This window comes from Prenolepis imparis, unplaced genomic scaffold (genome assembly GCF_030444845.1).
Source record: "Prenolepis imparis isolate NDT839.2.m4 unplaced genomic scaffold, iyPreImpa1.0 SCAF_541, whole genome shotgun sequence".
Taxonomy (NCBI): domain Eukaryota; kingdom Metazoa; phylum Arthropoda; class Insecta; order Hymenoptera; family Formicidae; genus Prenolepis; species Prenolepis imparis.
This window is the reverse complement of record NW_028141699.1, coordinates 1-12,906: the sequence shown is the minus strand read 5'-3', so window position 1 is coordinate 12,906 and position 12,906 is coordinate 1. Positions and strand designations below refer to the sequence as shown.

Sequence of the window (12,906 nt, the reverse complement as noted above, 5' to 3'; positions counted from 1 at the left end):
TTTTAGATTTATTGTTTTTATATAAATTGATCAACGGCCATATCTGTTGTTCGGAATTATTGGCACGAGTAAATTTGCGTATCCCAGCTAGGCCTCTCAGAATCAGTCCAATTTTCGGGGAAGAATTTCATCGTACCTCATTTGGTAAATTTAAACCGCTAAACAAACTTAGCATATTGGCGAATAAATTTTCAGATCGTGTCGATTTCTTTCACTGTTCGCTCTACTCATTCAAACGATCTCTATCGAAATGTTTTCACTAATTTATCACGTATTTTTTGTTTCTGATTGTTAATACTTATATTGCGTTGTCTCTTATTATAATTATTTTAATTATGTCTTTTACTGATGTTAATACATAAAATTTTCAATTTTGTTTTTTGTATTAGAGGGATGAGTCCAGTTAAATAAATAAATAAAAAAAAAAAAAAAAAAAATTTGAAGTATCTCGAGATGAAATTTAAACTTAATCTTGCTCAGAGATAATCCTTTCCGCCACTCAGAGGACTTACATTTTACCCCAACTCCAAGTTTAAGGTAACGACCGAGCTCTGTTTCCTTAATGCAACAATTTTTGTCTGGGGTGTTTTAAGAGTTTTCCCACTAGAACATGATTAAAGTTAGTTATTAATTAATAAATTCTTCTGTCCTATACAATTTGACCCCTAAATGATTCTTAAAAGTCATCTTGACCCATGACTTAAACACCTTTCTGAACGTAAAATTTCTCGCTCTTTCCGAATCTGGGGTCAAAAATAGGGATTCCCATTTAAAAAATACGAGTTGACTTTTAAATGATCTCTAAACTTGACCTCAAAGTTAAGTTCAAGATCACCATCAAGTCTCTGTTTTTTAACCCTACAACTTTTGTCTGGAGTGTTTTTCCCCTAGAACATGATTAAAGTTAGTTATTGATAGATTCTTCTGTCCTATACGATTTGACCTCTAAATGACCCCTAAAGGTCATCTTAATTCAAGACTTAAGTACCATTCTGAACCTAAAATTTCCCGCTTTTTCCGAATCCGGGGTCAAAAATGGGGGTTTCCATTTTAAAAAATCGAGTTGACCTTCAAATGACCTCTAAACTTGACCTCAAGGTCAAGTTCTAGGTCACTATCAAGTCCCTTTTTTTAACCCTACAACTTTTATCTGGGGTATTTCTTCCTAGAATTCGATTATTCTGAGTTATTCAGGGGTTCTGGTCTTTTTTGAACACGCTGTATATGCGCGCGCGCGCACACACACACACACACACACACACATTTCTAATATCACTTTTTGGTTGTGACGTGAGAGAGAGTTTTTAGTGGGTGAACATTTATTTATTGATGGATTGATTCTTTTTAAATCGGTGCCAAAATTTTTTTAATTTTTTCGTATAGCAAAATTTTGCCGAGATTTTGATTTTGTGTACAGAGAGGGATTTTAATGGGTGAGAATCCTACATTTCCCCGCAACATCGGAAGTACATAACACATTTTTTCCTTCTATTGTAAAAAAAAAAATAATAACTGAAGTATTTCCGCGCGTAGCGCGGGCTTAAAAGCTAGTATATATATATATATATGTGTATATATATGTCAAGCGTTTGCTTTGGGGACAAAATTTCGGGCGAATGCATATTTTGGAGACTTTTGTATACTTTGGGGTCAGGTCTCAAAGTATCCATATATTAAATGTATGATTTGGGGACATTACGCATATATATTAAACGCATAATTTGAGGTCACTAACAGATGGCGCCACTAATACTATAACAATGAAAATAGATTGTCTTCCGCGTGGGAACGATGCAGAATACTCCCTGCTTGTCTTGCAAGAGATAATTAAAATCAAGTTTAGGAAAATTATTTACAAATAATAAAGCATTTAATGTAAGAGAAAGGACTAAGTTATAAATTGCATAAATGTGTGGTCTCAAATGATGCATTTGTCTTATGACATATAGTATATAAAACATATAGGATTTATTTTGCAACTTGGCATCAACTTGCATACTTTATACGCTGCTTTCAAAGTAGAGATATTGATTTTGTTTTTTTTTAAACATATATAAAACGTTTTTGCTTATCTTCAATAGTACAGAAATATGAAGAACATAATAAATAGTAAAGAAATAATTGTAGATGATATTAATGATCCGTACATGGATATAACAGCCTGTTCCGAATTAAAAGAGTCAATAAGCTAGTTCTCACGGTTATTCTCTTTATATTTTCTTCTATATTTATATTTATTTTTTATTGTCAATAAAAAACATATAATGTGACTTCAAATTATGCTTTACATATACACTAAAATATTTATACTCATATATAAAATATCAATTTTGACATTCAAAAACTAAAATTTTCTGTTTAAGTTTCAAAAGTATTCTACATGTAACATTTGCATATTTTGAAGTCATAACATGTATCAAATATACATATAATTTGATACCATAAATTGTATTATTGAAGATAAGCAAAAACATAACATGTTTAAAAAAAAATCATTAGATCAATATTGTCCCTTTCTTCAAAAATAGCGTATAAAGTATGCAGTTGATAAAATAAATCCGTAAAAAAATGTATTGCATACTGTACGGTCATAACATAAGGCAAATGTATAATTTGAGACCATATATTTTATTATAGTAAATGTTAAAATATTTAAGGCAATCTGAAACTAATTAAAAAATCTATTTATTTATATTTGAATAATATTCTAAAGTCTTTTATTGCCGGTTTATAATCATGTTGTACGCTGACCGGCAGGAATAGTGTCCGTCGCTCCTTGATCTTCGCCGCGCTTCAAACGACACGTTCAGTCGTGTTACGTATGTGTGCGTGTGACTTTCGGTTGTCATACACGAATACACATATCTAACGCCGGATAATTCCTGTCGTTGCGTGTTACGTGTACACGCACCGGCAGGAATGGTGTCCGGCGTTAGATGGGCGAATACGTGTATGACAGCCGAAAGTTATACGCACACATACGTAACGCGACGTACGTGTCGCTTCAAGCGCGGCGGAGATCAAGGAGCAAAGGAGAAAATAGTAGGGGGTACTCCAATTTTGCATCTCTTTCATACATCGCACGATTGAGAGAGAAAGCAATGCAAGACGTGATAACCGCTAGTGGTGTCCAATAGCTATCTCACTCACTCGACTGTCGAACGGAGGAAGTGCGAGTGAGACAGCTATACGGACACCGCGGATCGCGCTGTCATTCGGCTGTCATACACACATCTTAACGCCGGACACAATTCCTGCCGGTGCGCGTACACCGAGTGCCGGCATTCATCCTCAATATTAAAATTAATAATTATTGATTTATTATTTATTATTATTATTAGTATATAATTTATTATTCTTATACTTATTATATATATATATACTTATTATGTATATATGTCGTGAGCATATAAGGGGAACAAAATCTCAACCGTATGCATGCTTTGGGTACATTTGTATACTTTGGGGACAGGCTTCAAACTACACACATATCAAACACGCGTGATTCGGAAACAATCTCCTATATATATTAAACTCATAGTTTGAACACCTATCAATTACTAATGGATGATGACTTCACTGAATAAATTTGAAGTTATAAAAATATTTCAAATATTTATATTAAAGTGACCTCAATGTATGTTGTGTAATTATTATAGATAATTTGTCTGATAGATCCAATAGTTAAGAGATACGGAGGTAGCCAAAAATCACACAAAAAGAATATTAATTTTCTACAAAGACTATGATAACAACTATATTTTTGCTTGCCGGGCTTTAACAAACTATACACTGTCCATGTCATTTTATATATAATTTTAAAAATAATTATATTTTTATATTAACATGCGCTTATTATTTTAGATTATTATCTTAATATTAATTATATTTTCAAAATTATATTGTTTATTAATTTGATATGCATTTTTATTGAGTTTGTTGCCGTCGGCTACCGGTATTCGACACGGCGCCAAACAAAATGTATTCAAATTCATTCAGTGAAGTCATCCATTAGTTGATAAAATTCAAGGTGTTCAAACTACGAGTGTAACATATATAGGAGATTGTCTCCGAACCACGCGTGTTTGATATGTGTATAGTTTGAGGCCTGTCCCCAAAGTATACAAATGTTTCCAAAGCATGCATACGCTTGAGATTTTGTCCTCGCTACATGCTCACGATATATATACATATACATATATGACTTTTTATTCAGTTTAACCCGTTTTATTTCTATGACGGATAGAGCGATTGACTTGAGACATCCTTTATAATAATAAGATTTATGAAATGAATTTATTTCTTCAATTATCAGTTATATGTCAAGCTGACCTCCACCTCCGCCTCCAGTGACCAACACCGTACATTCCAATTTGGTACCGTGTCGAATATACCGGTGGCCGACGGCAACAAACTCAAGAAAAATGCATAAAATCAATAAACAATATAATTTTTAAAATATAATTAATATTAAGATAATACTCTAAAATAATAAATTATCTATGAATTATACAACCCATACATTGAGGTCACTTTGGTCACAAATCCTGTATAGAGTGTCCCAAGTCAATTGCTCTATCCGTCATAGAAATAGAACGGGTTAAACTGCATAAAAAGTTCTTCATTTTGCTACTTTCACAATAATTAACGAGAAATTAATTTTAAAAAATCGGTCAATCCGCGAATAGAAGCGCGCGGCAAGAAGAAACATAACGGATTTTATTTCTTATATTTATAAAAAAAGAATTGCGGATATGTATAGATAAAAAGTTCTACAGGGCATTCTAAGTCAATCCTTCTCCTCTGTTATATGGAGATAGAATGAATTAAACGTGAGTAAGAAAGTCCGTTTTGACTGCAACGAAATCGCTCGTACATAGCTATTGTTTTCTGTAGAGTGCTCCTTTGCTTCACCGTGCGCCATGTATCAAGTTACAGCGGACTGTTCCTCTTGCCGCGCGCTTCTATTCGCGGATTGACCGATTTTTTAAAATTAATTTCTCGTTAATTATTGTGAAAGTAGCAAAATGGAGGACTTTTTATGCAGTTTAACTCGTTCTATTTCTATGACGGATAGAGCAATTGACTTGGGACACTCTATACAGGGTTTGTGACCAAAGTGACCTCAATGTATGCGTTGTATAATTCATAGATAATTTATTATTTTAGAGCAGTGCTGGGATTTACTTGCCATTTACGGCGAGATTTCGAGATGCACGCTTCTTGCCCCTCACTCCTCGCTCGCGCCATAGCAACGCAGCGCCGGCCGCTCGTAACTAAGGAGCGCGGCACATAGTCTCAGGAACGTGCGTATCAAACGTAATAGCACAATTAGCATTCTAATAGCAAAAGTTATTATTAAAATTTTCTATTCAATCTTTTATTTTGTATTAATAATACAAATAGTTATTATTCTATTATTAATCACGTATATGTGTTCTTTTGCTATTAGAATGCTAATTGTGCTATTGCGTTTGATACGCACGTTCCTGAGACTATGTGCCGCGCTCCTTAGTTACGAGCGACCGGCGCTGCGTTGTTATGGCGCGAGCGAGGAGTGGGGGGCAAGAGGCGTGCGTCTCGAAATCTCGCCGTAAATGGCAAGTAAATCCCAGCACTGTTTTAGAGTATTATCTTAATATACGTACATAATAAACGAATATTTCGGGAAGAGTTCCTGAATTATACATTTCACATATACAATAGAAATTTTTATCTTGTCCTCGAAGCATGCCTGAAATTTAAGATCTTTCTTATAATAATCATATACTTATTGTTAGAGGACTTTTCTTTTTATACCATTAAAATTATTTATATTTGTTAGTTTGATGTTTTATTATAAACAGCAAATGAATTATTATATTTTGCATTTACATAAAAAAGGAATATGTGCAACTTGCACTTCATTAATCCTTGATTTTTAAGTAAAATAAAGTATTATTCAAAATATTTTATTTGTTCAAAGAATCTAAAACGATACTCAAAACATATTCCTTATTTATAAATGCAAAATATAATAATTCATCATTTGTTATTTATAATATAATATTAAACTAACAAATATAGATAATTTAGTTTTAATAATATAAAAAAAGTTTTCAAGATATGCGATTATTATAAAGAAAATCTCAAATTTAACGCATGCTTTGAGGACAAGGTAAAAATTTCCATCTTATATGTAAAATGTATAATTCAAGAACTCCTCCCAAAATGTATTCGTTTATTATATACTATATATATAATAGTCCTCAAAGTATGCGGTTACTATAAAGTATACCTTTTTAAACGCATGTTTTGGGGACAATGTAAATATTTTATCATATGTATGTAAATTGTATATTTCGGGAACTGTCCCCAAAGTATTCGTTTATTATATACACGTATATATATAATAGTCCTCAAAGTATGCGGTTAACATAAGGAAGACCTCAAATTTAAACGCATGCTTTAAGGACAGGATAAAAATGACCGTCGTATATGTGAATTGTATGATTCAAGGACTGTCCTTGAAATATTCGTTTATTATATACATATTAAAATCCCCAAAGTATGCATTGTATACTAAAAAGTTATGTAATTTTAAAATTATTGCCTTATAAAAAATTTAATAATTTTGGACATGTTACTGTGACAATATTACACACATTAACGCAAAAAAATGGGGTGTCTCAAACTATGCGCTTGACATATATATATATATATATATATATATATATGTGTATATATATATATATATATATTGCGACGACTTTTTCTTCCGATTCGCGCGCGGCAAATCGGAAGAACGGAGCGGAGTCGTTTACAAAAAACGATATAGAGATAGATTTATTTAATTCCGCGTGTGAGCTAAGGTGTCGGTCGCTCCGCGTGTACCGCAGCGGAGAAAAGGGCCGCAATTAATACGAATCAATATGCTTAGGGCGCCAGACACGTTCTTTCACGCATCAATCCGCGAAATAATCCGACGCGAAATCTTGGCCAAAAACCCGCTACGGGCCGGTCAGCTCTCCTAACGGTAGAGGGGCAGGGTGGTGTTGCCGCGAACCCAATAGATTCGCGAATGATAAAGTCGCGAAATACTTAAATGCAGGACTTACAATTTACGTGACGAGACGAGACACGAAAGAAACGACGTGGTATATTTGGCAATTTTAATCATAGAAGTTTATTATAAAAAGAAAATAACATAAATTTATTAAAGAAAAATTAATGAAACAGAAATATAAAAGTACTAAAGAAATTAGCAAGTAATGTGCCGAATGCGACGGAAACATCAATCCGTTCAACAGTAATGATAATTTTGCGGTACGAGAATGTAATAAAGAAAATACGACGCTAGAGCTTCAAATAATATTAACGGTAACTTTAACTTACAAAAAAATCAATAATAACCTAATGGACTAACAATAGTGACGCGTAATAAAAATAATAATAAGCAGGCGAAATTCGTTAGCACGACCTACGACTTTAACAATAAGAGCGAGATAATCTCTCGCGGCGCAATTCGATAGTCTTCCGACGGCACGGGGTCGGGTCTTCGCTCTCTCTCTCTTTTCCGCGTGCGCGCTCTCGCGTGATCTCTCTCTCGTTTGCGCTCTCTCGCCGATGGTCGCGAGTATCATCGGTTCTCTCTACAATTAAATGTTTTACGCGAACTCTTTTTATACGCTCTTCCTTCGGATCGATAAATAATCCCGCGACAAAATTCTCACGCTACGACGGTACTCACTCAATCGCACGACACAATTATACAAAGACGCGACAACGCACAATCGCGATACGCAAACCCGACCGAATCCCGGAGAGACGATAATAACGTGTACTTTAATCCACGGACTGACGGTCTCGGAGGCTCTCGCCACTTAACGTCGATCGCTCACAAACACTAAAGCACCAAAGGTCGGGCAGAGCCCTCGCGAACACCTCTAATCTAAGGTTACACCAAAAAGCTCGCGACGACGTTAGAGTGGCTAAGGCTCGGACGTACATAAACGTGATTAATAGTTCTTACACGGGTGACCTCACCGATACGAAAATCTCTCTCCGTGGGCACCTCTGCGTCTCCAGTAACTCGAAATCTCGTTAGCCTCGAGATCAGCTGACGCTCGGTAACGGGCACGCACCACTGTTTCGAATCGATATCGGGACTCAATCCTGCGCGAAAGGGGTTGCGCGGACGCCCACCCAATAATTGCATCGCACGACTTATCGCCCTCGCGCGGTTTACGCACGGCCGTACTTAGGGCGACAGCGCCTTTATTTGTAATTCGCGAAATTTATGGTCGGCGCTCATTACGCCTTGTCCTCGATAGTTTCGCCGGTCCTTGGGCCTCGTACTATCCGGCGGGGTGGCCGGAATCAATTTTCGGACCCGCTGAGGTGCAGCTCGATACTATCCGCCCTCGTTGATCAGGGGTGACTTCCTCGCCCTTTCAATGTACGTCATCGCCCGGTTTCGAGGATCTGCGCGATCCACGCGGTAACGGCCGTGCCCTTGAGTCAGCCGAATGCCAATTTTTGTAAATACGGCTGCTTCCGACAGTTTTTAGGTTCCTCCAAGGTTGCTATTATTATTTCGCTCTGTCCTCCCGACAACGCTCTGTGTACGATAAAAAAAAATAAAAATAAACGCGAATTAATAAATATAATTTTGATCTCGCAAGCCGTCTCTCCGGGGAAAATCGGTAGCTCTCGTGCTCTCTCTCTCTCTCGCGTGGCGCGGCCGCTCGGCCCTTGCCCCGCGATTTTGGTTGGAGGGACGCGCGTCGTGACGGCAATGTCACAATATATATATATATATATATATATATATATATATATATACATATATAGGATATACAAGGATATTCAACCAGTAGGTCAAGTACACAAAATTATTAATTGATAAAGATAAATATTATTATTAATGAGAATAATTAATTCATATTATTAATAACAAAATATTATAGAGTAACGATAAACACGCATCGGCGCGATACACGAGTTATAAGTTGTACCCGTGCCGAGCTTGGCCGTTACGCTCCTGTCCGCGCGAATTTCATGCGCTCCCATACGTCAACTTCAATGCCTCACCATTCAAATTCTATTCATTGAATCACATTTTTGTAAAGAACTTTTCGACTTAGAATTTCATGAAGAATCTGTCATTAAAAGCTTCTTCGCCAGTTCTGGGACACCCTGTATATATATATATTTAAATGGCATTTATCTAAAAATAGTTATAAATATATAAAGTATTTTCTATATAAATGATGTACAGACAAGTATTAGAAGTACAGATATTACAAATATTTGTGGTCAGTAAGTTGTAAGATATAGGTACGTATATACCTTTCTCTTAGACAAAATTTTTAGAAATGTATTATGTTGATGTATAATAAATATATATATATATATATATAATTCTTTGTATAAAAATCTTGATGCCTATTTATATAAGACGTTTTTTTATATATATATTATATTATACATATATGCATTTTACATATTATATGTATACATATATTATACATAGTGTTTGGAGGGTGTGTTCAAGTCTCCTCCTAAAGCGATAGTTGCTATTTTATTCGAATCTAATAGCGTTTTCGATTGGGGTGCACTGGCTGTACTGAGTGTCAGGCGCGTGTTCGATTGGCAGTGCCAATGCGCACTTGACTAGTGTTGCGTGTTCGTTTGAACGCACGACACTCGCATAGTGCGCACTCAGTGCGCACTAAGTGGCACGAGATATTTTGACGGTGCCAGTTCAGTGCACTGGATGCATGCAAGCAGTAGGGCATTCTTTTGAATAATAACGAACGAAAATTCATAATGAGCAATTCGGATTTGGCTCTCTTTAATATTTTGGAGACATTTTTGGAATCTTCTTCTAGTTCAAGCGAGGAAGAAGAAATAATTATAACTCTTCGAACTAGAAGAATAATTCCAAAAACTGTAAATTATGTAGAATGTGTGAAAAAAATGGATAATGACACCGTAAGTGTTATATCTTTTTATATAAACATCGAACCTATACCCTTTTTTAAAATATAATTAATGTACTTAATGTAATATAATAGCATTTTTATACTGAATAATAATAATTTTTATATTTGTCATAGTTCTGTAGGCACTTCAGAATGTGTCCAGAAACATGTGAGCAATTAATAGATGGTTTTCAGCAATCAGATTTCTTTCCAAAAAATGAAATGCATGGTGGTAGATCAGCAGTTTCTGCTGAAAAGCATATTTTATCTTTTTTGTGGTTAGTACAGCAGAAAACAGTTCCTTTTAATAATTATAATTGTATAAAAATTGATATAATATATTTTATAGGTTTGCAGGAAACAAATCATCGATGCGAGACGTAGCAGATCGATTCGATACAGTTATTTCAACCTGCGAAATGATTTTATCAAGGGTTATGAATTATCTTTTAAGCATAGCGAAAGATGTTATAAAGTTTCCTAATAATGACGAAGAAAAAGATGAGCTGGTTTATCGTTTTTCAAAGGTTACATCTTAAATAAAAGAAAATTACTTTTAATTATTATTGAATTGTTATAAATTAAAATAATAAATAATTATTTCTTTTCAGATATCAGGTTTTCCAAATGTATTAGGATGTATTGATGGATCGTATATAAACATTCGAACTCCTAAGTATAAAATAAGATCTACTTACGCTAATCGACATGACAAAACGAGTCTTGTATTACAAGGAATTTGTGATGATGAGAAGAGATTTATTGACGCCTTCACTGGAGTGGCTGGCAAACTTCACGATAGCAGGACATTCACATTATCCTTCATAAGCAAAAATATTAGTGGTATATGTCAAAATGGAAAGTATCACTTGTTAGGCGATAGTGCTTACCCAATAAGGGAATATCTTTTAACACCTTATAAAGATTATGGAAATCTTATTCGATCACAAAGAATATATAACAAAAAGCTTTGTGGAACTAGAGTGCTTATCGAAAATGCATTTGGCTTGTTAAAGTCGCGATTTCATCAGTTAATAGAATTACAATTTCACGATGTCAAAAAAATGTCAAAATTTATAATGGCATGTTGCGTATTGCATAATTTGTGTATTGATTTGAAGGATTCATTCGACATAGAATTAATAAACGAGCCCAATAATGATGAAATATTTAATATCGATGATCCCCAAGTTTTGGGAGAAATAGAAGCAAAAAGAAGAGGAGAGCAGAAGAGAAATGAAATATGCGAATCATTTGATAATAGTTAATAGTAAATAGATGATAGTTTTAAATTTAAAGGTTTTTGGATCATATGTACATTTTATTAAAAAAACATGAATAAAAAATGAAACAATATCTATTACTTGTTAAATGTTTTAATGTTTATAGTTCTTGCATCTCATTATATCTATTTTTTCCATTGCACTTACATTCTAATTCTAAATAACAAAAATAAAATATAATTACAAAAATAAAATAAAATTCTTATTCTATTATTAATGCCTTAATTTGTGTAACAGTCTTTAAATTAAAATAAAATAAAAAATAATAATAATGAACACAAAACATGACACAATATTAAGTTTGGTAGAATATTTGGAAATAATGCAAATACTTTGGTACAATATTTGGAAGTAATGCCGTTTACTCGGCTAACCCTGAAGGGGTTTACATATATATAAATGTATATAACTTATTCGTTGAAAGTGTTTGGAATGTTATATTATTCACTTTTCTTTTCGTAATATTTCTCACAAAATTGTTTAAACAACTCAAGTTTTTCTCGATGTCTTCGTTCTCTACCTTCTTCTTTCTTTTCATGTATTTCCTTCAAAGTGTCTTCGACACTTCGATTCTTATTAGAAATCTTCTTTTTCTTAGCATTTGTCTCTTTATCAGAAACGTTTTCTTTGGTTTCATTTCCAAGATTAGATAATATTCGTTTCTTCTTTACAACTAGATGTTTGGCGTCCATTAAAACCTATATTTATACACAAATAATGTTAAAATTACAAAATATAATTAAAAATTTATAAGATTGATTACATGATTTAAAATTAAAATTATACCTCAGGTTCTATGCTATCATCTAATCCTACAATTCCTGATAATTCATTTTCATAAGGAACAGTCATTTTACTCCGCCCTGTACTTTTGTTGTTATCGATTGCCTTCTTCTTTCGTTTCATGATGGTTTTATACCGATTTTCACATTGCAGGGATGTTTTGGACACACCAAAAATATTTTTTAAGTCCATTGCTATTTTCTCCCACATAGTTTTCTTTGTTTTAAATTGTTTCATCGGACCAATCATAACCATGTATTGACCATATTTATCTAGGAGAAATTTCGTTTCACCTTCACTCCATTCTGCCAAATCTTAAAATATTTGTATTATTAGACCTTCATTGCATTGATAAATGTCTATTATAATTTATTTACCAATAATCACCAAGTTATCTGTTAGATAAAGTTATCTAGAGGTGAAGAAATTGGCCATAAGCAGCACAGTAAAAAATATTATTTGTTCATAATTTCCACAAAAAACAAATATATTACTTTTGCTATTATCAGTCTCGTCTACTTCTGAATTTTCTTGCGATTCCTGAACATTGCTACATCCAGCCTGGGATTCACAATTGTTAGTTTCTGGATCGGGATGATCATAATTAATATGATTCAATATAGTCTTATATGATCCAACAATTCCACAGAAACTGCACGCGACATTTATTTTTTCCATTATGAAAATGCTTTCAATCCTAAATGAATAATATCAAATATTAGTAAAAACTCAAAGATTAAATTAAAATTTTTTTATTTGTGCCATTGCATGTAATAATTTATTGCATGTAAGTGTGTATAATTATTGATAAATACGTGATATTCTTGATCATCTTTTATATTATTTAATTACATATAGTAAAAATCATTACTTAA

General features: G+C 33.7%; 1 protein-coding gene across 1 annotated transcript; it reads right to left on the bottom strand.

Annotated features, from left to right (window-relative positions):
* Positions 1 to 11,557: 11,557 nt before the first annotated feature.
* On the bottom strand, positions 11,558 to 12,728 carry LOC145948659 (uncharacterized; the record flags this gene model as incomplete). Its single annotated transcript, XM_083058285.1, has 3 exons — positions 11,558 to 11,946; positions 12,035 to 12,303; positions 12,526 to 12,728. Coding segments are annotated over 3 exons (730 nt in total), but the record flags the coding sequence as incomplete, so codon positions are not given.
* Between the last annotated feature and the right edge of the window lie 178 nt (positions 12,729 to 12,906).